This window comes from Poecilia latipinna, unplaced genomic scaffold (genome assembly GCF_001443285.1).
Source record: "Poecilia latipinna isolate Pla-1442-1.1 unplaced genomic scaffold, P_latipinna-1.0 Scaffold207, whole genome shotgun sequence".
NCBI lineage: Eukaryota > Metazoa > Chordata > Actinopteri > Cyprinodontiformes > Poeciliidae > Poecilia > Poecilia latipinna.
The window spans coordinates 97,743-120,144 of record NW_015112823.1 but is presented as its reverse complement, the minus strand read 5'-3'; the positions used below and the strand labels follow the sequence as shown (position 1 = coordinate 120,144).

At 36.9% G+C, this 22,402-nt stretch overlaps 1 protein-coding gene across 3 annotated transcripts in view; it reads left to right on the top strand.

Annotated features, from left to right (window-relative positions):
* The window catches only part of sbf2 (SET binding factor 2), a 112,557-nt gene that overhangs the window by 14,080 nt on the left and 76,075 nt on the right, over positions 1-22,402 (top strand). For all 3 annotated transcript variants that reach the window (XM_015031415.1, XM_015031413.1, XM_015031416.1), the window contains exon 2: positions 2,876-2,961. In XM_015031415.1, coding sequence (XP_014886901.1) covers positions 2,876-2,961 — 86 coding nt within the window. The remainder of the gene's footprint in view (positions 1-2,875; positions 2,962-22,402) is intronic.

Below are 22,402 nucleotides of genomic sequence, written 5' to 3'. Positions count from 1 at the left end.
TATATATATATATATATATATATATATATATATATATATATATATATATATATATATATTTTTTTTTTTTTAAATCCCCTCCTCTGGTAGCAGAACAGCAGCTTTCTGTTGTGTCTGTTGTTGCAGTTCCTCCAAACATTTCCAGCAAAACAAAAAGGTAACTAAAATGTATGGATTTATATTTTTATTTTTTCAATCACCACACACAACTGACTGATTAGGAGATGGCTTTTTTTTTTCCATTTGGGGAATGTGTTTTTTTCCAGGTGTTTTTTATTCAAAAAAAAAAAAAAAATATATATATATATATATATATATATATATATATATATATATATATGTATATTTAACCTGAGTCAGATTATGACTGGCATGCTTCAACTTCAGATGTCTGTTCTGGCTTACACAGTAGTACGAAGGACAGAGATTCCCTTGTACAAACGATAGCATGAGCACCATTTTCCTTGCAACACACGGGTTGTTCTCTCACTGGCTGTCCTTTAAGGTCTGTCTGTAGTTTTTTTGACTGGCAAAGGCCGTAGTGCCGGTCGCATACACACATCCTTGGCTATCAGCTCAGTATGATTAAATGATGACAAATACCTTTTAACTGTGGTGAAGAGGACATCTAATGTCCAAAGCATCTACAAACAGGAACACAGTATTAACAAAAGAAGCTCACTGCAAATAGTTTAGTGCCAGGCTGCTCATGTGTCTTTCTTGACAGTTTCCCTGGACATGTACTGGACATGTAACTGTTGTGTTACATGTCCAGTACTAAACTTTTAATTTAGTTCTAATAAAAAGGCTTTAGACTACAAATTGTCCTTGAATGTGGCATTCTCCATTTTTTATTTGACTGTTTTATTTTCCGTTACACTGGTGATTCTGATTTCATGGTTTGAGTTTTATAGTTTGCCTAAACAACAAAGCATTTACAGATCAAGTTATCTCGGTTAAATAAATTATTTTATCGGCCACATGTATGCAGTTCCTGTCTGCAAGTGTCTCTTTTGGGAGACCTTTTTTTTTTTTTTTTTTTTCGCAATGAACAAAAATTGCTTCCAAACTGACAGAGTGAGGAGAAGTTTAAGATAACATCAAAATGAAGTCATTGAATTTTTTCTCCTAATTAGATAAATGTCCTTTCAAATTGGCCTTCAAGATTGCTAAATAAGAATGCTGCGGTAATACATCAACCTCTAAATAGACATGTTGACATGAATTATGTATTTGTAATTTAGATGTAGGAGTTTTTGCAAGCCCTGGCCATATGATGTGCATTGGGAATCGATTGCAGAGTTGATTTGGAGGCAAAGATTTCTGGGCTCAAACCTCCAAATCTGAGATGAGAAAGGTGAAGCTTATTACACCTGCAGAAGATCACTGCCCACCTCTTTGTCTCATCACTGTTCTTGTGAACAAATTGAAGTGCTTTATTTATTGTACTCTCCAGTGCTAATATGATGCTGTTCATGAAGAGAAAATAGAAACACTTAATCCGTAACTGAACAGGGACATTTTAAAAGTTTTTGTTACCTTGATCTGAGCAGAGGTTTGTTTTATTGAGCTGATTAGCTCATTATTTCTTTTTTTTTTTTTTTGAATGCTAGCTAAGGTAACGAGGTGTAGAAATTAGAATAAAAAGAGCAATGTTCAATTTGTGATTTCAAGGATTTGGAATGAAGAAGTTTTTCTTTTCTGTTTTTGTTTTGTGACTCATGATCTGCTTTGTATTAGTTCTAAGTCTTGGTCTTTTGACCACATTCCTTATGAAACATCTTGATATGCTCAGTCACACCCGCTTAAGTCATGTTCTCAACAACTTGGCAAAAATATAATTCAATGCACTCGATTATATTATTACTTTGAGTGTTTACTGCAGCTAGTTTTACAATGGTTGCTAAAATAATTTTATTGAATTTCACCACAACAACCATCTTGCTCTGTTTCAGCCAAGTTTCTTGTCAATAATATATTAAAAAAATCTGAATGTTATGTATTGCAATCCATCCCAATAATTCATCTTTTTGCTTTAAAACATATCAGTTGCACATTCTCATTTAGTTTTAATGCACTCTGGGAAAAAAAAAACAACAACAAACGTTTAAGTTCGTTCCAGTTTTAGCCTTTCACAGTTCCTCTTTACAGCTTAAAATAATTGAAAACAAGCTTCCTTGAAAGTGAGAAGTGAAATCAAATGTGCAAGTGGTTTAATTAGTTAGAAGGCAATGGACAACTTCTATAAAAAGTTACCAGGAAAACTCAAGGCTTGTCTGGATCAGGCAGTTTTCACATTTTCTTCTAAGCTTTGCAAAAAATGAAGGAATAAATCAAAAGTTCTGCTTACTTTCATTTAACCTGACTGACTATTATTGTTTCTGTGTTTTTATTTATACAAATTATTTATATTGTAGAAATTTGTTGTCCAGATTTCTAATTCAATGAGAAATATGATGCGGGTAGACTTTCTATAGGAGTAGAGAGACTCAAATGACTTTCTACTACCATAGAAAGTCTCACCACACCTCTTATAAATTGCAAATAAAATATTAGTCACAATATTGAATGAAAAATAAAATCATTGTTTACATTTTTGTTTTATTTTGTCGTCGGTGCTTTTGTTTTTTCTCACAAGAACTTCAAAACAAAAAAAAGTCAAAACCGCTAACTGTGCTCAAGTCAAATAATTTTTAAATATCAAAAGATAATGACCGACTAATGCTAAAGTACTAAACACTTACATTAATGTGACACTTACGTTTACAGAAGCATCTTTTCAGTGACATCTTTTCTCTCTGTGAGAAAAGTCATATACAGTAACTGGGTAGTTTTCATCTGTACCTGTTTGACAGATATTTGTCCGTTTCTGCAGGATCGGGAGAAGGATGTGGGAAGATCATTCAGCGGTTTCCAAAGAAAGACTGGGAAGGAACTGCCTTTCCTCAAGGGGTGGAGATGGTGAGTTTTAACAACTTTAATAGCTACTCAAACTATCTGAGTAACTATTAAATAGTTACTCTTATATTGTCTTGCTTCAAGTTGAGACAGTGAGACTAAAACACTGTCTCAGTGATTTTAGTTACTCAAAATCAATGAGACAGTGACTAAAAAGTGTTTGAGATTAAAAAAAGTCATTAATTGTTCCTTTGGAAAGGTTCAATATTAAATTATTGGCCATGAAATGCCAAGAATACACCACAGTCCTACATTTCTCTGTGTGTTTCAAAGTAAAAGAATGACATTTGATCCATTTGCCCTTTGGCGCTTGAGCTGTAGACATTGGCATTTCATGTTGTAGTTACAGTCATCACTGTTTTTCTGAATTTGGTTTTCTTCTCACCTCATGCTCATTAATCAAGGACAGTTTACTCACATTCACGTTTCACTTTATACCCAACTTATCTGGTATTTTTCCGTCTTCCTCTGTGACACAACGAACAGAATTACTTGCCCGTTTTAGTTTGGCCTCTCCTCATCTGACTGGAGACTCCATGGGGTCTTTGACAGGAGGTCTGTTAGTCTGTTATCCTTACATGGACAATCCAATAGATATAGAAAATATTTTCTTATCAGGGATGGGAAAAACTGTCAGTCCCAGGAGAAACATTCACAGTTGACAGGATCACACAGCCCAGGACATTAGCGCCTGTCTTATATCTGTTTTTGTTCGTTTAAACTTAGCACTACTGATAAGCTCTTAATGACTAAGCAAACTGGTTTGGGACTCAGCGAGGAAAGTGAAAGTGGGGAAACAAAATGTTTTACATTCCAATATTGATCATCCATACAGTTTCAATTTTTGCACACTCTGTACAACTTGGCCAGTGAATGAAGATTATTTTTCTTGTGCTTCTTTTGGTTGTTTTAAAGGCAACTATTGCTATAAAATGATTGTCAGTATTCAAGTTTCACATTTGTAAGGTCTGACAGCAATGTGTAACATATGCGTGAATTTCTTTGGAGAGAGAAAATATCAAAATTGAAAGTATGATAAGAACAACGTATGGCGCATCATGCTAGCTAGCTACTCTAAAAGCTAGTTAACCAAAGCAGCTAGCTTTAAAGACATGAAAGGCATGAAGATTGACAACACCTGTCCTTCTGCTTGGCAGCAATCTGCTCATGAATCTTCTTCGTAGCAAGGAAACACACAAAATAAGTAGATGTGATGACGGGCAACCATTGAAATGGGGGACGCCTGAAGGTGCAGGCAGTTCTGTGCTGTTAAGGTTTACTATGTAACTTTAGCTAATTTTTCATATTCTATGGTTGTTCATTGTGATAAACAGCTTTCATCTCAATTTATCATTATTTTTTTTGGTTTTCTTATATTGTTTTGCTTCAAGTTGAAGAGACGGGCAGCAATATCAAGCCGTCATTTCCCAACATTAGAGATTTACGCCCTGCTTGGCTCAACCATTTATTCAAATCCCCACTATTCACACTTCCATAATTTAAGGAAACTGTGGTATCCATGGTTTTGCAACAACCCCCTCTTGCCCCCACCCATTCCAGCTTCCCCCCCCAAAAAAACAAAATGGATGTTTGCTGGTATTTTTAGCACATAAAAGGAAAAACACAGCACGGGGTTCTTATGGCTTTGCAGAATTTCACAGCTGTGTCTGGGGGGGAAAAAAGGAAACTCTTTATGTGTGGTTTATTGTCGTGATTTGGGGAACATGCCGTTCATGTTTAGATCATGTTGACACAGTTGTAGCTTTAGCTACATTATAGATTCTTTCACTCTGTAGACATGAGTAAAAAAAAACACTATATATTGTTTATACAGCAGTATTTATGAGACAGTTCAAAACAAATGAAGCTGTTATTCTGCCACAAATATTCACTTAGTCTCTGGGTGGCTGAGTGTCACGCAGGCATCTTCCAGTACAAGCCACTTCAGTCTGTTGGTGGCCATTAGGAATGTGTCTTGTTTTGTGCCGCTGCTTAGAGATGGACCGTGATGTATTGCACCACAATCAAAGCAGACGGACATTAATTGTGACAAGGACGTTGTCAAATTTGGAAGTAAAAAAAAAAAAAAAAAAAGTTCTCTGCTGTTATTTTGGGCACTGGATGTCTTTGCGATGTGGTTGGAACTCATTTGTTTTCTTTAATGAATTTGAGGGATGAATCAGGATGGCGCCACTCGCTCAGCATCATCCCTCAAGTATCTTGTCATGGTTTTCCTCTAAATATAGACACCCTGCAACAAGTTTAGCTGAATCTATTAGTCTAGTGTTTCCAGATGTCATCCGGGGCTGTTGCATACCACTGGAAATTGTTGTGATGCTATATTGAGAATAGTTCCCCTAAATGCAGGGCGGATCTCTTTAGCATTTTTCATTAAATATCATTTGCTTCTGACATGCATTATGTTTTTAAGACTATTTTAGGGTTTTGCAAAACATGCTAGTGATTATTTTGTTAAATAGACTTGAAGAAACTCCAACAAAAAGGACAAGAAGGAGGAGGCTTTTCTAGAAATGTTCTTTCCGGCTACGTGTTTTGTGACAAAATTTGGTTTAAAGCCAAATTACTGAAATTCCTTCTTTGAAGCTTTAATGATGATACACCATGGTGTTTAACAGACCCACTTAGCAATTAGCATTTTGGCTCTGTTTTGAGCTGGTATGTAAGCCATTATTATTTGCAGATTTTCTCCACTCCATGAAAAAGAAAATTACTTTTTTTTTTTTTTTTTACAAACACATCTGTAGACAACAGCGGATCAAGCTGAGCACGAAAAGCATTTTGTGGTCACAACAGGCCCCCAGCAAACTAAATAGCCACAGATGAGGAATGCACCAAGAAAAAGCGTTTACAACTTGTGCTCGGAAAAATGTGTTTCTAATCTGTACAGGCAAGTGATGGTGATAGGAACCAGCTCAAATCCTCATCTGTTGTGGATGAGCCAGGTCTGTGGACGGGGGTCAGTGCTGTGTGCACCTAGTAAATTTCCATCGCTTCACCCTCTAGCATCGATGCAGGGGTGCTAGGTTTACTGTAAATGGTCAAGGGTTCACAGGGGGTCCTTGGATGAGGTTTTTAATGTGTAAATTCCACTGAACTAAATGATAATGGCTTAATGAGATGTATTAGTGGTTGCCAACTGCTATTTTGCAATTCATTTTTATTTCTGAAACATTTTTATGAGTTTTAGGCATCATTATGTGACAGAAAAAGCATCTGAACACGCTTTTCTAATGTAATTAAGACTATTAAGATTAAATATGAATGAACAATTTTGGCTAACCATGTCATTTTTTTCTATTTCTTTGAACTTTGATACTTGGATAATTTTTCTTTTGATGTATTTTACAAAATCCAGTTTTATTAGAGGCAATGGTTCTAAACTTTCCTTAGCTCGGTCGAGTTCAGAATCGACATATTGTTACAACACACATCCTCAGCTGCAGCTGTTATTTATCATTTGTGTACAAATTAAGGTCAATGGTTAGATAAAATAAATTATGAAATGTTTTTAGTTGTTCTTGTCTCTTTGTGTGGGCTTAGTTTGACACCGGTGTGTTGTACAGGGTGTGAAGAAAATACTGTTTAGATCTAAAATCTTCAGTGGTGAAAACAAACATGATGTTGATTGAAGATGACTTTATTGCACCACTGCAGTCTGTCTTTCTTCTTGTTTGTAACTGTAGTTCAACATGTGCCATGGTTCAGGTGTAATTTATTCTTAGTGGTGATAAGTAAGAGCTGCTCTTAGCAGAAAACATGGTAGGTTTGGTATGGAAGATGTGGCTTGTGAAACCTCTGTTCCCCTTTATAAAATCCCTCAAAGTATTTGCATTGTTTTTTGTTTAACCTCGAGATGAGCATAAAAACATCAGCATATATACTTATCAAAACTATGCAAAATAATTTATCACTGATTCAGTTATTCTTTAAAGTGTCGTATGGATTTGTGAAACCTATTTGTGGGGAAAAGAAGACGTGCACTTTTCTAATAAATATATATTTAGCTAACCACAGTTTTAGTCTTGTCTCATTCTGGTAAACCCAAGGAACAGACTCCCCCACCCCCCGACACCCACCACTAGAGCCACCACTGAGATGAAAAACCAGTAGATCACGTAGGTCCTGATCATTAATGCCACAGGTCCTGTTGCATAACAAAGCAGAGGTCATATTTGTTGGTTTCACAGGGAGCAGTTTTCTTGGAAATAAACAATGTGTGCTTGCTAAGAAAATCATCCATATTTAATGATGTGGAAAGTTTTAAACGTCTTGGTTAAAATGTTAAGCGTTATGTTCTGCTCTTTCATTGGTTTGGTATCTTGCAAATGTTCACACTTGGTCAGACTTGGTGTCTTTAGTTTGCTGTTTGGGTTTACCACCAGATGGCTTTGAGCAAATGAAGCAAATACACAAATTACATTTGCCACATATTCGGCAAAGAATCCCTGGAATTACTTTTAATTACTCTGTTTATTTGCTCGGTTTGCTTGTTTAATTGCGGGCACTATTTGTTTAATGGATGACGTATGTGAATGTTTACAACATCGGTTTCCTGTAGACAACATATTTGTATCGTATTTAGAACCAGGCTAATTTTGTTGTGGTGTTTTGGATCATTGTCCTGTTGATGACCCAGTTTCAAACAAGCTTCAGCTGTGGGACAGCTGGCCACATTTGTCTCACAAATACTTTGGTATGCGGAGAATATCATGAGTTCAGTCAGTGACAGCAAGGTACTTTTCTTTCCGTAGCCAAAATCATCAGTCCTCCTCCACCATGCTTGCTCCAAACATGAGGCTGTGCAGCAAGGCCAAATATCTTCTCCATCACCTAAGAAAGATGAGACTTACTCCTGGCATCGCATCTAAAAGTCATTATGTGTTCAGTCTTGTTCTAACTGAACTGTCATAAGTAGTTTGATAGCGAAAAGCTGACCAGTTGGCTAGAGATCGGAACTGGATTTTTTTCTATATTAGCTCAAAAACCAAGTAAGGGTTAAGAAAACAGCCTTTGATGAATGAAGAATAGCATTGTAATTCCTTTATTTTTCCTGATGGATTAAAAAGACAATACATTTATTCACATTAAAGAAAATTAATGTGGACTACAGCTCATTAATTTTTTAAAGGGCTATAGCCCTAAGGAAGGAAGAAAACAATGGACTTCAGATCAGTAAACTGCAAACTTGCTGGTGGTCACGTCTACAAAGGTTGTAGTATTTTTCCACAACTTTTCTGACCGTCATGGAAACTTCCTTATTGCTGTGACTGACTGGGTAGCTGTAAAATATTCAGCCTGTAATCTGACAGTCACTACATTTATAGTTGCTTCATTTGTGAGGCAAATCCATTATCGTCTAGAAATGTTTTTGAGTCACTGAAGTAAAAAGCATCTGATTTGTCAGGTTTGCTTTGGCAGGTCCTTGGTCTGGCCTGCAAATTCAGTTGTTACAACTTTCCTATATCAAATTTGACTGTGCTTGTAAAATGGTAGAAGCACAAATATAATATTTGACGGAAACTGTGATTTGCGTGAGTGCGTTTGTTTTAGTTAGAACAAATTCTTGATCAAAAATCATTTTTCAATCGTTTCCCAACTCTGGGCGCCGAGGTTCACTGCTCTACATGTTCTAAGTGTTTTCTTGCTTCGTCATTGTAACTGATGCAGGATTAACGGGCTTAATCTGCCTGCAGTCATCTGAATCAGGTGTGTTAAAGCAGGAAAGCATCTAAAACATGCAGGGCAGTGTGCCTAGAGAGCCAGGTTTGGAAAATGCTGAATTAGCACACTGTACATTAAAACGGATACTAAACTAATGTTATTCTAATACAGGATTGAATGCTTATTGGTTTTCCTGAAACTGTTGGTACCTAAACTCAGAATCCTCATCTGCTATTTTTTTTTTCGTTATTCCCTGCTGACAGCTGCATGTTGAGGTAACAGTGAATACTCTGAAGCACAAATTAAGTTAATATACTTTTACCTCCATCGGAGCTGTGCAGTTAGGTAACATGCATGATATGACTGTTTGGATTTCTCAACACAGAATAAACAGTTCCTGACTATTTTAAGGTGACTATTGTTAATTAATTACTGCATTTACTGATTTATTGCTAGTATAATTTGAACAAGAAACAACTATTGATTAAAATTGAAGGTATTACGCTTTTGTGAAACATGTTTGTTTAAAACGGATTAAAACTAAAAGAAAAAAGAATCAACAGCAATCATGTGCTTCCAACATGATTATCTAAGACCACATAAACAGAATGTAATTTTAATGTGTTTTCCCAGCTTCACATTTTTGTATCTTTGAAACGCATAGATTACACGTCTGCACACAATCAGTTGGAAAACCAAGCTCAAATTAAGGAAACCTCCTTAGATCAGCCTCATGCTGACCACATGGCATGACCACAGAATGACATTTTAGTTCAGGAAGATCATTAAGGAGAAAGTCTATCTCAAGGCCTCTAATTGAAATGAGCATTGGCGTACGTTGAAAATGATAGGTTCCTGTGAAAGCTTGGCTTACCATTGGATTTGGGGATTTGGGGATTTGGGTGAAGACGGATGCCTTGAAAGCTACACCCGAGAGGTCAGACGCATTCCAAAGTGCTGCAGAGTTCAGTGTTAAACATGAAGGTCAGCCCATTACATGTACCCTGCAGACAACGTTCAGTCAACAGACTCATTCCTGCTGTCTCCACTCAAGTCGTAATTCCCGGCAGAAAAACAAAATGTCTCCAGAGATATATGCTCGTCGTATCGGTCCCGTTTGATCACATGTCAAAGACCGAGGCAGAGTGTAAGGAAATAAGATCCCTGCCTCCGCTGGAAGTTCAAGAGGAAAACCTTATTTTTTCCGCACCTCAAAGACAAGCAGGGAAAGTGTTTTTTAAAAGTACTGGAATGAGGTGAAGGTGGCAACCAATCAATCTCACGACAGTTTACGCCAAGTTATAAGATGATTAATTCTCACCTTTTAGCAGTTTCCTGTTGATTGATTTTGTAGTATGTTCCTTCACTAAAATTTTGAATATATGTTTTCTTTGTTCTTTTGAAAAAAATGATTTCATCTTGACCTCTTAGGGGAGTTTTTTGTAGAGCTCTTAATATGCTTACTGTCTCGTGACGGTCTCGTTGCGTGTGTGCTCACTGCATACAAATGAGGTAAACACATAGGTCAAATTCCTGTGTGCCTAAGGAGACACTCACAAATGAATGATTGCTTTTTTGTGTGTCCAGGCAACAATCTGTTATAAATTGTGCATCTTGACCTACTTACAGGTTCTGTCCACATTTTATGATTACCAAAAATCCCTGCGGGGGTCAAATATTTTCTAAAATCACCAATGTTGGCTGTTTCAAACTAAGACGGTGTCTAACATATTCCCTTCCAGTTGTTGAACGCTGTCCACTTTTGACTTGTTTCCATCCTTTAAAGGTGGTATCAGAGTGTATGACAATGAACAGCAATCACCTAAGCGTCAGACTTAACAGTAACTGACTGATTTTGTCATTCTTATTGTTAGGGTCTCTAATATTTAAAAATCTTGAGCTGGTGATAACATTGAAATATTTACCAATAATAACATCAGGAGAAATATGCCTATTGTCTTCTTTCCTCTCCCTCTCAACTGTGCTTCCAGATGAGAAGTGACCTTTAACATTTGGGGCGACGTCGTTAGTGTCAGGTGTGAACATCTGCTGCCGTGAGACTCTGTCCAGCTGGCTGAATATTACATTAGCGGGGAAAATGCAGGTTCATAACACCTGGAATACATCAGCCAACAATTACTGGGCTGCACACAATCCTTTTTGGTGTGACTGATGCTCACGCTGATAATGTGATTATGATATGTTTGGATATTTTGTGCAGCCCTAATTTGAAACCTTGATTGAAAACTGTTGGATTTATCAATCTGTGTGTTGAGAACATACAATTGTTTATCAAGATCCTCAATCTATGTATCAAAATCAAAGGAGCAATAAATTATTGTCATAAAGTTACTATAACTATCAGAAGATCAGTTACTGAACTAGGTATCATACAGATGACATATTTATACAGAACAACTATACATTATAAATAACTATTTACCTTTCGAGTTCTTTCTGTTGGAGCTACTGGTTCAATTTTTTCACCTCTTTCCTGGAAAAAAAGAAAACTTAAGGCTTTTGTTTTTTCTCAGTGTCCAGATACTGAGGGAATGTTACATGAAACAAAATGGATTTTTCCAACATATATTAAAATAATTATTTTCTAGTTACTAAAGAAATGAAAGATGGGCCTCACTACCATTGGATCATTGTAATCAAATTAAGATTTAATTGAATATTTTCCCCCAGCTACATATTTTTTAGAGAAATACCTGCTAAATAATTTACTGAACAACAAAGACTAATATCTGGGTTCATATGAATTGGTCAAAAGCCACGGGTTGGATACAAAACACTTAGGGAGCTGTCCAAAGAGAAAGGAGGGCTGTCACTACCAAACCTGGAGAACTATTGTGAAGTGGCACAATTTGTGTATCTGATATATTAGTGTAACTCATATAATAGTGATTATAGAGACAAAACGGAAGAACATGGTCTTCTGTCAAACAGAGATACCTCTAAACACTTAGACAGGCCAATTCAATTTAATACTACAAGAAAATTTAAACTGTTGTACTTACACACCTCTTAATGTTTGGTTTGATGAATGGCGCAGACTAAATAAAGCTAAATAAATATTTTTAAAATGATTAATTCCTTAAAGGAATTACATCATATTGTTCATTATCAGACAACAAGAGGCCTTTCAGTTTTCAGGTAGTAGAAAATTACTTGAAATAAGCAGAAGAAAAGTACTTGGAAATACAATCATAACATAAACCCAGGAGAATGTAATACAGATCTGGTTAATATTATGGTCGATTTTAATAAATCTAAAATTAACAGAAGATGTGATATATTTCTCCTTGCAGGAATCTTATGGAATTTCTACTCTACATTAAATAAAAATGGAAAGAAGATAACTGTGCATCTGCAGACAGATGTGCAATTATTACCTTAAGTGTGCTACTGAGTTTATTTATATTAGTTGGTTTGTTTTATTTTTATGTTTTGAATATCAAAATTAATAAAGGCATAAAAAAGGATAGAAACTTTGTGACAAACTATGCCTAGGCTTTCATGTCTGTGCATAGGACTGTTATAGGACAATAGGACTGTTGCCTTGCAGCATAAAGGACCTTCGCCCACCCCAGGGGACTTTCTGCATGGACTTTGCATATTCTCTTTATACGTGTGTTGGGTTCTCTCTGTGTTCTCTGACTGCCTCCCACAGACCAAAATGTGCAATAATTAGGAGTCAGTATGTGCATGCGTAGTTCTTGTAATGCAGTGTGATTGTGGCCTATTAGGAGCCTAACGCACCTGTCTTCCACAGACCTCCTCCATGTCCTTGTAAGAATAAATGGGTGTAGACAGTGGTTGAATGGATTCCAATCCTTGTCATAAGATGCATTGAAAATAAGGGGGGAGCGGGGTTATTTTCAAGATACTCATGTTTGATTGTGGAGTTATTTTGGCTTTTAGAAGTTCCGTTTTTTTCTCTCCTTTTCCAGCTTTCACCTCCTTTTCCCACAAACCCTAAGATTGTTTGTGATACTGAAGAGGAGTGACGTTTCCTATGTATTGTGTTCATCAGATTTATTGTTGGTTAAACTGCTAGACACTTGATAAGCTTCATGCTTACTTTCCAGGCATTCTCAAACAAAGTTTTATATATGTCATCTATCCCCTTAGATGACGTATGATAATTTATCAATTTATTATAACCTCCTCTGCTTGTCTTGAGAACTTCATAAACATTGTAGACACAATAAAAAAAAGCACAGTTGGAATTGCTGTAAAATCTGTTTACAACACAACAGTTGTAACATTGACGTTAAAAACGCTGTAAGCCCATCTTGTGTGTTCAGTCGTAAGGTTTTTGCGGAGTCGAGTTTGAGCTCCAGGTCGTTCTGATGTTGGAACATGACCTGATTTGACCAACTTGTAAATATTTGAGTCATCTCGCATTTGTGACATCTCTCCTGCCGAGAATGTTGACTTCTTGAACTTTTTTCTGCTCCCGCAAATCCCCGCTGTAATGAGGAACGTTGCTCCCACTTCCAGGAAGGATGCTAGAGCTATTTAGAAAATTTGTGACCTGCTGGTTTATTGTGTAGATAAGTGCCTAAGTAGCAATTTAAGGAATTAATACTGTGAAAAATACTCGAAGACCTTACTCCAGAACTTGGAGTTTTATGTTTGACTCACTGGGATTGAAAGAACACTAGCATTAATGCCGCAAGGAATCGCTTTTCTAGCTTTGTTCTCGTAGTAATTTAAATTAGCGAATCATGACCAAGCTTTAATGGATCATTCATAATCAGCAGCCGGACTTAATCAGGCTTTAGACTCTGTGCCAAGCCACAGGCTGGTGAAAGAATGCAGTCTAATTGTTTCTCTTTATAGACTGGCTCATTTGACCATAAGTCGACATGTCACAGAACACGTCGGTCCCACCGCGTTTGCAAAACCGAGAGAAAAAAACCCTAAACATTACATTCCACAAAGAAGGAAACCATTCCACACAGGGAGAGAATGGGATGATGTGTTTGTCAGGAAGATCCACAGATGAGTAATCAAGGGTTTATGTGCCAGCAGAGCTAAACACATCAGGGAACAAAGCTGGAGCTGTCGAGCCGGCAGGAATTTCCAGGCTGAAAAGCGCTGCTCCTGATCAGGAAATGGGGAATACACACAGGATGAGATTTAGCTGGGGAACATTAGACAACGAACACAAACCGAATGTCTTTTCAGACATGGGCTGGTTTCCATTAATCAGACAACAGTCGGATAAATCGGTATGGTGTCCAGAGGGGGTCCTTTTTTTGGAAAAATAGTCCGACTCTGTTTGACCGAGTAATGTATGAGATAGATGACAGTCAGTATGGCACAGATGTAACCTGAAGCAGCCACAATAATAGAAAAAATGTTTAGTTTTAGTTTACGGGAGTTGAGCAGATTGCACACAGACATTTTTATTTCATGTCTGTCCCAATTTCAGTCTCAATCAAATATATGATCACATTTACCATACTCAATCTGCTTCAGCCAGCATTGTGTTTAATCCTGCGCTGAAAATGGAGAACTCCTACACAGCCTTGTTAACTCCTTCAGTTTCATGTCTTATTTTATCACACAAAATGAGTTGGAGACCTGTTTGGTCTAATGTCTTTAGTGTGTCTAGCATCTCCTCATCTGCTTTACATCCTTCGCTGAATGAAATCTCCAGATCTGCAGGATATGTCGGAATGATTTTGATCAGATGAGCAAGTAGGTCCAGTTAGCAGAGAATTGGACAAACATCAAAACTCACATCTGTATTGAAGCCTGGTTGTGGTCACATTATATTAAATGCCTGTAGGTGGTGGCAACCTGTTTGTACAGCTCAGATAACGCTGTGTCAGATAGCTTCTCTTTTATTCTTGTTTTGGTTCTCCTGCGGAAACTTCTCTCTGTGCCAGAGGGTTTTTTTTTTCCTATGGTCTGTGCTTTGATTTTAATTCATAGCTTCTGATTCAGATTTTTATTTTTTTTTGCTATAGATAGAAAACCAACATCAGTCTGGTGCTGTGATAAAACCTCAAGTTCAGCTTGCACAGTGAACAAGTGTTCAGTGAAGCTCTGTCACAATCAAGTGCTTTAATTACAGATAGAGCAGTGCACTTTTTTGAAAAATTACATTATATGACACTGTTGTGCTGTTCAAAAGTGTACAGTATGGCTAATGCAATAGAGATTAAACATCATTTACAGTGCTCCGTTAAAGAAAAAAAAAACAGTGCCTTGGACCTTTTTTATCACTATTTTACATCATTTAATAAATACACATCAAGACTTATTATTTTAGCTGCAACACCTTATCATTTTTAAATCCTCTGAGGCAAATAATGAAGAGGTTATATAATGCGACCCTAGAACTGTTTTTTTAATTATTCATTGAACTTCTTTTAAGCTGGTGTATGCTGGGTTTGTTATTGGAAATGTCAAATGGAAAATGCTGAGATGTTGGGCATTTGCAGGTGTTAACAGAAAAAAATAAATTGTTGCAGTAAAATATTAAGCTGGTGTTATTCATTTATATTTGAGTCCTGTTAGTGAGGGTGATGAAGACTTTGAATGGTGATTCAAAGTTTTCATCACCCTCACTAACACCCCCTTCATCTGAGTTTTGTGGCAGAATAAAGCATTGAGGTTCTTCTTGCTATATTTTTTACAGTGCTTTAGGAGTACAGCTCATTTACTTGTTAGCTGCTCCAGTTATTCTGTAGTAGCTATTAAGACTGAAGCTACATCGAGATGTCAGATGGTAAACAGAGATTTAGGCTGATGAAAATGATTTCTCAAGAAAGTATTTATTACCTAGTCAAAATAGATTTAATCTCTTTCAGCATAAGCATTTGAAACTCCAACTTTTAAACTTCAGGAAAGTGGGTGTGTAGCCATCAGCCAATTGCATCTCAAGGGCGTGAAGAAGACGATAAGTGGTGATTCGTTCAAATTGCCTACTCCTCTCTTGCCCTCCGTCTCTCTGAAATCACACACACACACACACACACAAACACAAACTTTAATCCAGCTGTCTGAAAAAGGAGTTTTAACGCAACCAGTAGTACCTGGGTATAACTTTAACAAGAATACATTTTAAATAGTAAGCTTATTCTTTCTTCATTCAGCACCTTTACGTGTATAAAACATTTTAATTTGCAAGAAAGTTTTGCAATTTCAGTGGATTATTGCAGTATAATCATTAGAATCTAAGCAAATGCAGCATTATAGCTGGATTCTCATGATTTAAAAGACCATATATATATATATATATGGTCTTTTAAAGAAATGGACACTATAAATTGGAATTAGAACTATAATGTGGGATATTGCGTAAAAGAAAAAAAAAAGTAAAATGTGGCACAATACAACATTTTTTCCTGTAAGTACATTGTGCATAAGACTTGTGAAAGCTCATCTGTGTTCTCTTCAGATTCACATTTACTTCTCGTACTACATTATCGGGTTTCCAGAAAAGGACCAAACCCTGTAGCGGTTCGGACTGAGTTTATTGAAAGCAGCAGTGAGACCAAGAGTTGTAGTGAGCTTTGTAACTTGGCCAGAGTGCCCAGAAGGTGGTGGAGGAAGCACCTGTTCTGCAGCCATTATCTTACCGCACTCTGAAGGACTCAGCAGCCTGACACATGACAGCCATTGTACTGATATACAAGCTCAGGATAAAGCTGTTTACCCGGCTCTTTCATGCATCAGTCCGTGTGCTCAGAAATGTGGTTTGATGTTTTGTGTTTGCTCTTTGTAGACAAAACAAAACAACAGCAACTATTTGGAGGGGGGGAAGAGAGAAAAAAATGTCTGTTTATTTATTAGTTATGTGAAATCAGAGAATTAATCTGAATGTCAAAAACACTGTCGTCTTGAAAGAAAACAAAACCCTAAACATAACCCGTGTTGATCCTGTCTGGAAGAAACATTAATAAACACCCCCAGCTGGCCACAGATGTTGCCCTGAGGCCATGCTGAGTTTTAAGGCAGAATAAAGCATTGAGGTTCTTCTTCTTGCTGTATTTTTTTATGGTGCTTTATTTACTTACGTTATCTTCAGTAAGTCCAAGGTTCTTAAAGGTCAAGTGCACATCTGTAGGTTGTTGAGGTGTGAAAGCCAGATGTGATCCTGTAGAGGTTTTGTGGGAAGTGTCGCATTTAATGTTAGTGAATGAAATCCAACAGAAACAAACTCTGTGCAAGTAAGATGTTTCTCCTCTTTGATTAAAAAAAAAAAAAAAGACCAGGAACACATTCTTCTCTTTAAAATGTTTGTGTTTAGATTCAAGTTGAAACTATGTACCACAGAAATGTTAGCATCTTTCAGCACAGTTGTCAGAAATGTGAAAAAAGGAAAAAGTTATTGTGGTCTGATGATGTTTGTTTGTGCTTAGCACTTTCACAATTGTGCTAAAGTGGAAGTACTATTGTTGAATATTGCAATAGAATTATTGGTTAAAAGTAACCTTGTTTTTATGTCCCTCTCTCTGCTTTTTAATCACCATTTTCTGGGTGGTGCGTATCAAGGTCCGATATTAGATTCTAGGTCCATTGAGAACATCCAATTAGCCCAGTATATTATGGGTTTGAAGAGTTTGAATGCCGTGGAGTTGAAATGTGCTATTATTTGCAATATTGAAAACACTGATATTGCAATGTTCAGTTCAATTAAATAAATTGTGCTGCTCTAATTGACAATAATCACTCATTATATTTTGCTGGTTGCCAACCTTGCTTTTCATGTTATGTTATATTAATCGGTCTCCAAAATTCTCCATTAAGTTTGTCAATGTCAGTGTAATATAATTGACCATAAATATTACTCTAACTACTATTTACTCAATCAACTGAACTAACTTGAACTAACTAGAACCTTCTATTAGACTTTAGGTTAATCAATTGTTGTTGTTTGAAATACAAGCCGCTTGTGTTGTGCTCTGGCTGTGGGGAAAAAACTGCCACAAAGAACGATGTGGTCAGGACTGAGAATAAAATTAGCAAAAACTTTAAATATTGGTCATTACCTTTTAAATGTTTTAATGATATATTTACATTTTTACATGCTGTTTGATATGTACTAAGTCTAAAGTAAGGGGCTTGGCTAAAGGTTTTGTAGCAGTAAAATACAAAACTTTATATTCTACCTGCAACTTTATACGAATGAGACTCGGAAAGCATCTAGTTCACTATGATAGCTATTCACAAGAGCACTATCTTCTAACAGTATATTTGAGCAGATTATTAGAAACTTATCAAAGGAGGTATGAAATGTCCTTATGATGAGTACAAATTGATGCATGGTTGCTAAGAAACAACCCATGGAGGATGGCTCATACTAACCATGCTTCCACTTCAGCTACAAAAAGGTAAAAATGCCAGAGGCACAGTAATGAGCAGCACCCAGAGCAGGATCTATATGATGTTGACAGAGTCTGATGATAACTAATGTTGTAATAAAAAAAGGTCTCTGATTCCACAGATCACCACGTTACACCTTTTTATCTGAATGGGTGAGCTTACATCTGTTCTGTTGCATTGGTTTTGGAAGTCATCCTAGCATTAGTAGATTTTATTATACAGTAATAAATTTAACACATTCAACTGGTCTTGATATCAATCCTTCCCTTCATATCCATAAATAATCAATTTGGAAAAAATTCCTGGACTTTTCTTGGATTACTAAAGGGAATTTTCCGCTCTTGTTTATATTTCACCAAAGTTTTTTTGTTTTTTTTTGCCCTAAACTATTATTCAACTCATTAAGATTTGGATGACGTGTTGTTGTGCTAACCTACTTTAAAAAAAATAAATGCTGAAATACTTTGCTGCGTTTAAGGGTTGGGACCCCTGGATGGTTTTTAGATAGAATGGATCGGTTTAACTGTGATTTATTTCAGCAGAGGAATGCCGAATCCCCTGAAGGATTCATTTTATTTTCCTTTGTCTAGAAGTTTCATGTGGTAAAGTTGCTGCATGTTTTTAATTTATTTTTTTTTTTTTTTTTTTTTTTGGATAAAGTATTTGCCCTGAAGTGCGCTAACTCTGTTTTAAGGTATGTTTGTGAGCAGCAGGGTTAATGGGAGTTAATGCAAACTTTTCCAGATGAGTTTATTAGTGGACTGTATGACTAAGAAATTAGCCTCTTATGTAGTTGGGGGTTTTTTCTGGTGTTGCATTTCCTACACATGGTACTTATGGCACTGAAAATGTAGCTTTATAGTGCTGGACTAGATTACGGTTTGTTTGTTTTTTTGTTTGTTTTTTTTTTACATTGATTGTCCTTGATCACAGTCATCTAAAAATAACCATAAAATGAACCATATGTGCTGAGTGTTGCATAACATAGCTATAAAAATCCTCAAAAGTTTTGGTGACAGTCATGAAGCAGAGGTTTGGAACCAGAACCCCAGAGCTTTATGTAATAAATCCAAAGCTGTGGCTCAACGGATGAAACCTCTGCAGCCACTGAATAGCATTTGAATAGCAGTGTTATTATGGTCATGTTGTTGACAGTTTGGTTTCTTGTTATCATTGTGCTGACCTTGACCGAAGAAGCCAAGTTTGAGGGAAACAAGCGTGTGCTTGCTTGTGCACCAAGCTGCCCAGCTGAAGTAGAAATCTCTTCTTGTTTTGTTCGCTGCTCATCCTGCAGAGCTGATAAAGCCGGAGCTCCGGCCAGGCAGCACGCCATTGACCTTTTCACCCCCTCTCTGTCCCTCTCGCACCCGACACTTTGCATTGCACTTTCCATCATTGTGTTGTCTTCCTGCCATGAGCCTTTTCAATATGAATGAGGAAAGAACGAGGTAGAGGGAGGATGATCATGGAAAGACATGTTGTTGCATCTGCTACGTTTTCCTCAAGACATTGTCCTGAGAGTCAATCTAAATATTAGACTCTGTCACAGTGTTATTCTCAAACTTTGTCACCCTTTGTTATTGCTTTTTTGTAAAAAAAAAAAAAAAAAAAATTGCTCCTTGATTTGTGATTGCATGTTGTGCTTCCATGTTTGTAATGTTTACGGGTTTTTCTGTACTTTATGGATTGGCCATTTGCAGGTATCAACATATACTATAGTTGTAAAAAGGTAACACTTTCAAGCACAACTTTCTGTCAAACCATTCCGCTTTAAAGTCAATGTTACTGGGAGACAAGGGAAAGGTCCAGAGTGATCAGGATTTTCTCCAGCTGCACGCTTCCCCCTCCTTTACCTGTTTCTTGCTGCTGTTGCTTTTTCCTAGACAAAGTCAGATGTTGGTAAAGCCAGAGAGAGAAAACCAAAGAGATTGCCATTATCAGATTAATGCTGTTTTAAATGTTGGTGAGTGACGAGTGGCATGTCTGTAAAGCAGCAGACTGCGGGCTGACTACCTGGGCCAACAGCCGGGCTTATTAAGAAACAAATATCAGCTTGTTTGACTTTAGGTGTAATGTGATAAAGAGCAAAGCAGAAAGAATTGGTAATATTCTATGCAATAAAACATAATGACTTCAGAACTGCTAGTAAAATTACTGGTGGTAAGTCATCTGGACCGGCGTTGTGTAATTCAAATGTTTTTACATGTAAGTGCTGACAACAGCATTGTTTGTGCAAAGATTGCTGCAAACTGAAAAAGACTCAAGTTAGCCATTTTCATTATTAGGTGCTATAGGAAAGAGATATGAAGGACAGATAATGTACTTTCTACAACATGTCAAGTCATGTCAGCGGCTCATTCAGGCTGCAAGAGAGCGATTTCTGTCAATAACTTGCTGTTTTTTATAGGTCTGAACTTTTATATTCTGTCTCCTATGGAGCATTATGAGTTTAGTAGTGTTGGCAAATTTCAGAGTTATGGTAGGAGTTTACATGACCAATAAACTAGAGAGGACATTGGGATTTCAGTATTGGAGCTCTGCTAATCACTAAAAAAAATTTAAACTTATTATTACCATTGTTTTAATGGTATTTCACAGTGGTATTTCTCTGCTCTTTCACACACAGCCTGATATCCCCTGTGCTTCTGATACAAATAATTATTGGCCACTCACAGCAGGAAGACTGGGAAATTAGCTGTTCTTATGATATAATGTTTCCTAAAGAGAAATTGCAATTGAACTGTACACATTGACTTTGGCCAAATATTTTGGGGTTCCTTTCATGAGCTTCTCATAATAGTTTGCTGGAATTTTGTCCCATTCCTCCCGACAGAACCAGTGTAACTGGGTCAGGTTTTTAGGTTGCCTTGAACACACTCACCTGTTCAGATATGCCCAGAAATTCTCTATATGATTGAGGTTGGCTTTAATTTCTAATGTCTTTAGATGTTGCTTCAAAATTTCCACATAATGTTCGTTCCTAATGATGCCATCTATTTTTTGAAGTGCACAAAACATATGATGACTTTTGTTGATTCTCTCCCTCCAATTTGTAACTAAGCTGACAATCTTGCTTGAAGGATTTATGGATTTGAGCTAATTTGTAGTAACAGGAACCCTTGAGAGGGTTTCCGATCCTCCAAAGTTTGTTTGTATTTCCACAGTAACACGATGTTGGTTTGTAGACAGATTGCCGTTATGTGTCGTAACAAAGTGCAAAGAAGGCGATGCCAAAGATGTGAGAAGTCGTTCCCTCTCTGCCTTTTGTCCTGAGTCATCTTTAGCTGTGGCTCCTGCTCCAGTAACCGCCAGCCTGCACCGGCTTGAGCAGGCTTTAATGTCCAGTCATAGCATAAGAATGTCATCTTATCCTGCTCAGGCAACAGCTCCCTGTTGCCTTGTCTGTTATTGCTGCTCATTGTTATGTTTAGTAGGTCTATCTCCATATGGAGTGCTTGTTGCTTGCTGAATTGTGTGGTTGCAAATCTTTCAAGTTGAGCTGCAGCACATGATGCAGAGAGTTTAGCTGGAGGGTCGCGGTTTGGTCTGCTTTGACATCAGCAAGCGTGTCCCAGAGTTCCTATGTCATTTGATTAGGGTCTAATTTGGGAACAAGAGATGCCCTTTATCTTTCACCATGTGGGGGGTTTCTACGTGTGGGCATGCAAAGTTTAAAGGTCAGCTTTCCTATGCATTGACCTTTGCATTCACTGCACTGCAGTGGATGGCTTTGCAGTGCTATAGATAAATGTACAACATTTATCTATAGTTGTTCCACTGGCTCTGTATAGTGTCCGTGTTGTCTCTAACTCTGTCACGTAAAGGACAAGGCTCGTACAAGTGTTTTTACGGTGCTCCAGTCTCTCGAAAATCTTTGATTAGTTTCCGCTTGTAAAATTTCTCAGTTTTGCTCACATTCTTATTAATGTATTGTGTGAATAAAGTATAAAAGAAAAATAAAATTTCTTAATCCAGATGTTTTTTGGGGGGTTGCAACATATGTTCTTGTGTGTTTACCCACTGGTGAGCATTTATTCTTAAAATAACATGACCGAAGTTCAGGTTCTTGTAAATGCCAGCATTTATGTGTATTAGGTGGAGCGACTGTAGCTCAGTCGTAATCGTCTTGCTATTGGAAAGTTGTAGGTAACATTCCAGCTTCCTTCGGTCGTATTTTGATGTGCAGCTGAGCAAGTCCCCTAAACCCTAGTTGCCTGAATCTGCATAGCAGTGTATAAATGTATTAGTGCGAATAGGTGAATACGTCTGTACTGTAAAGTGCTTTGAGTGGTCAGTATGACTGGAAAGATGCTATATATATATATATATATATATATATATATATATATATATATATATATATATTAAAATTTTAATTTATATATATATATTTTACCGCATTATAAACATA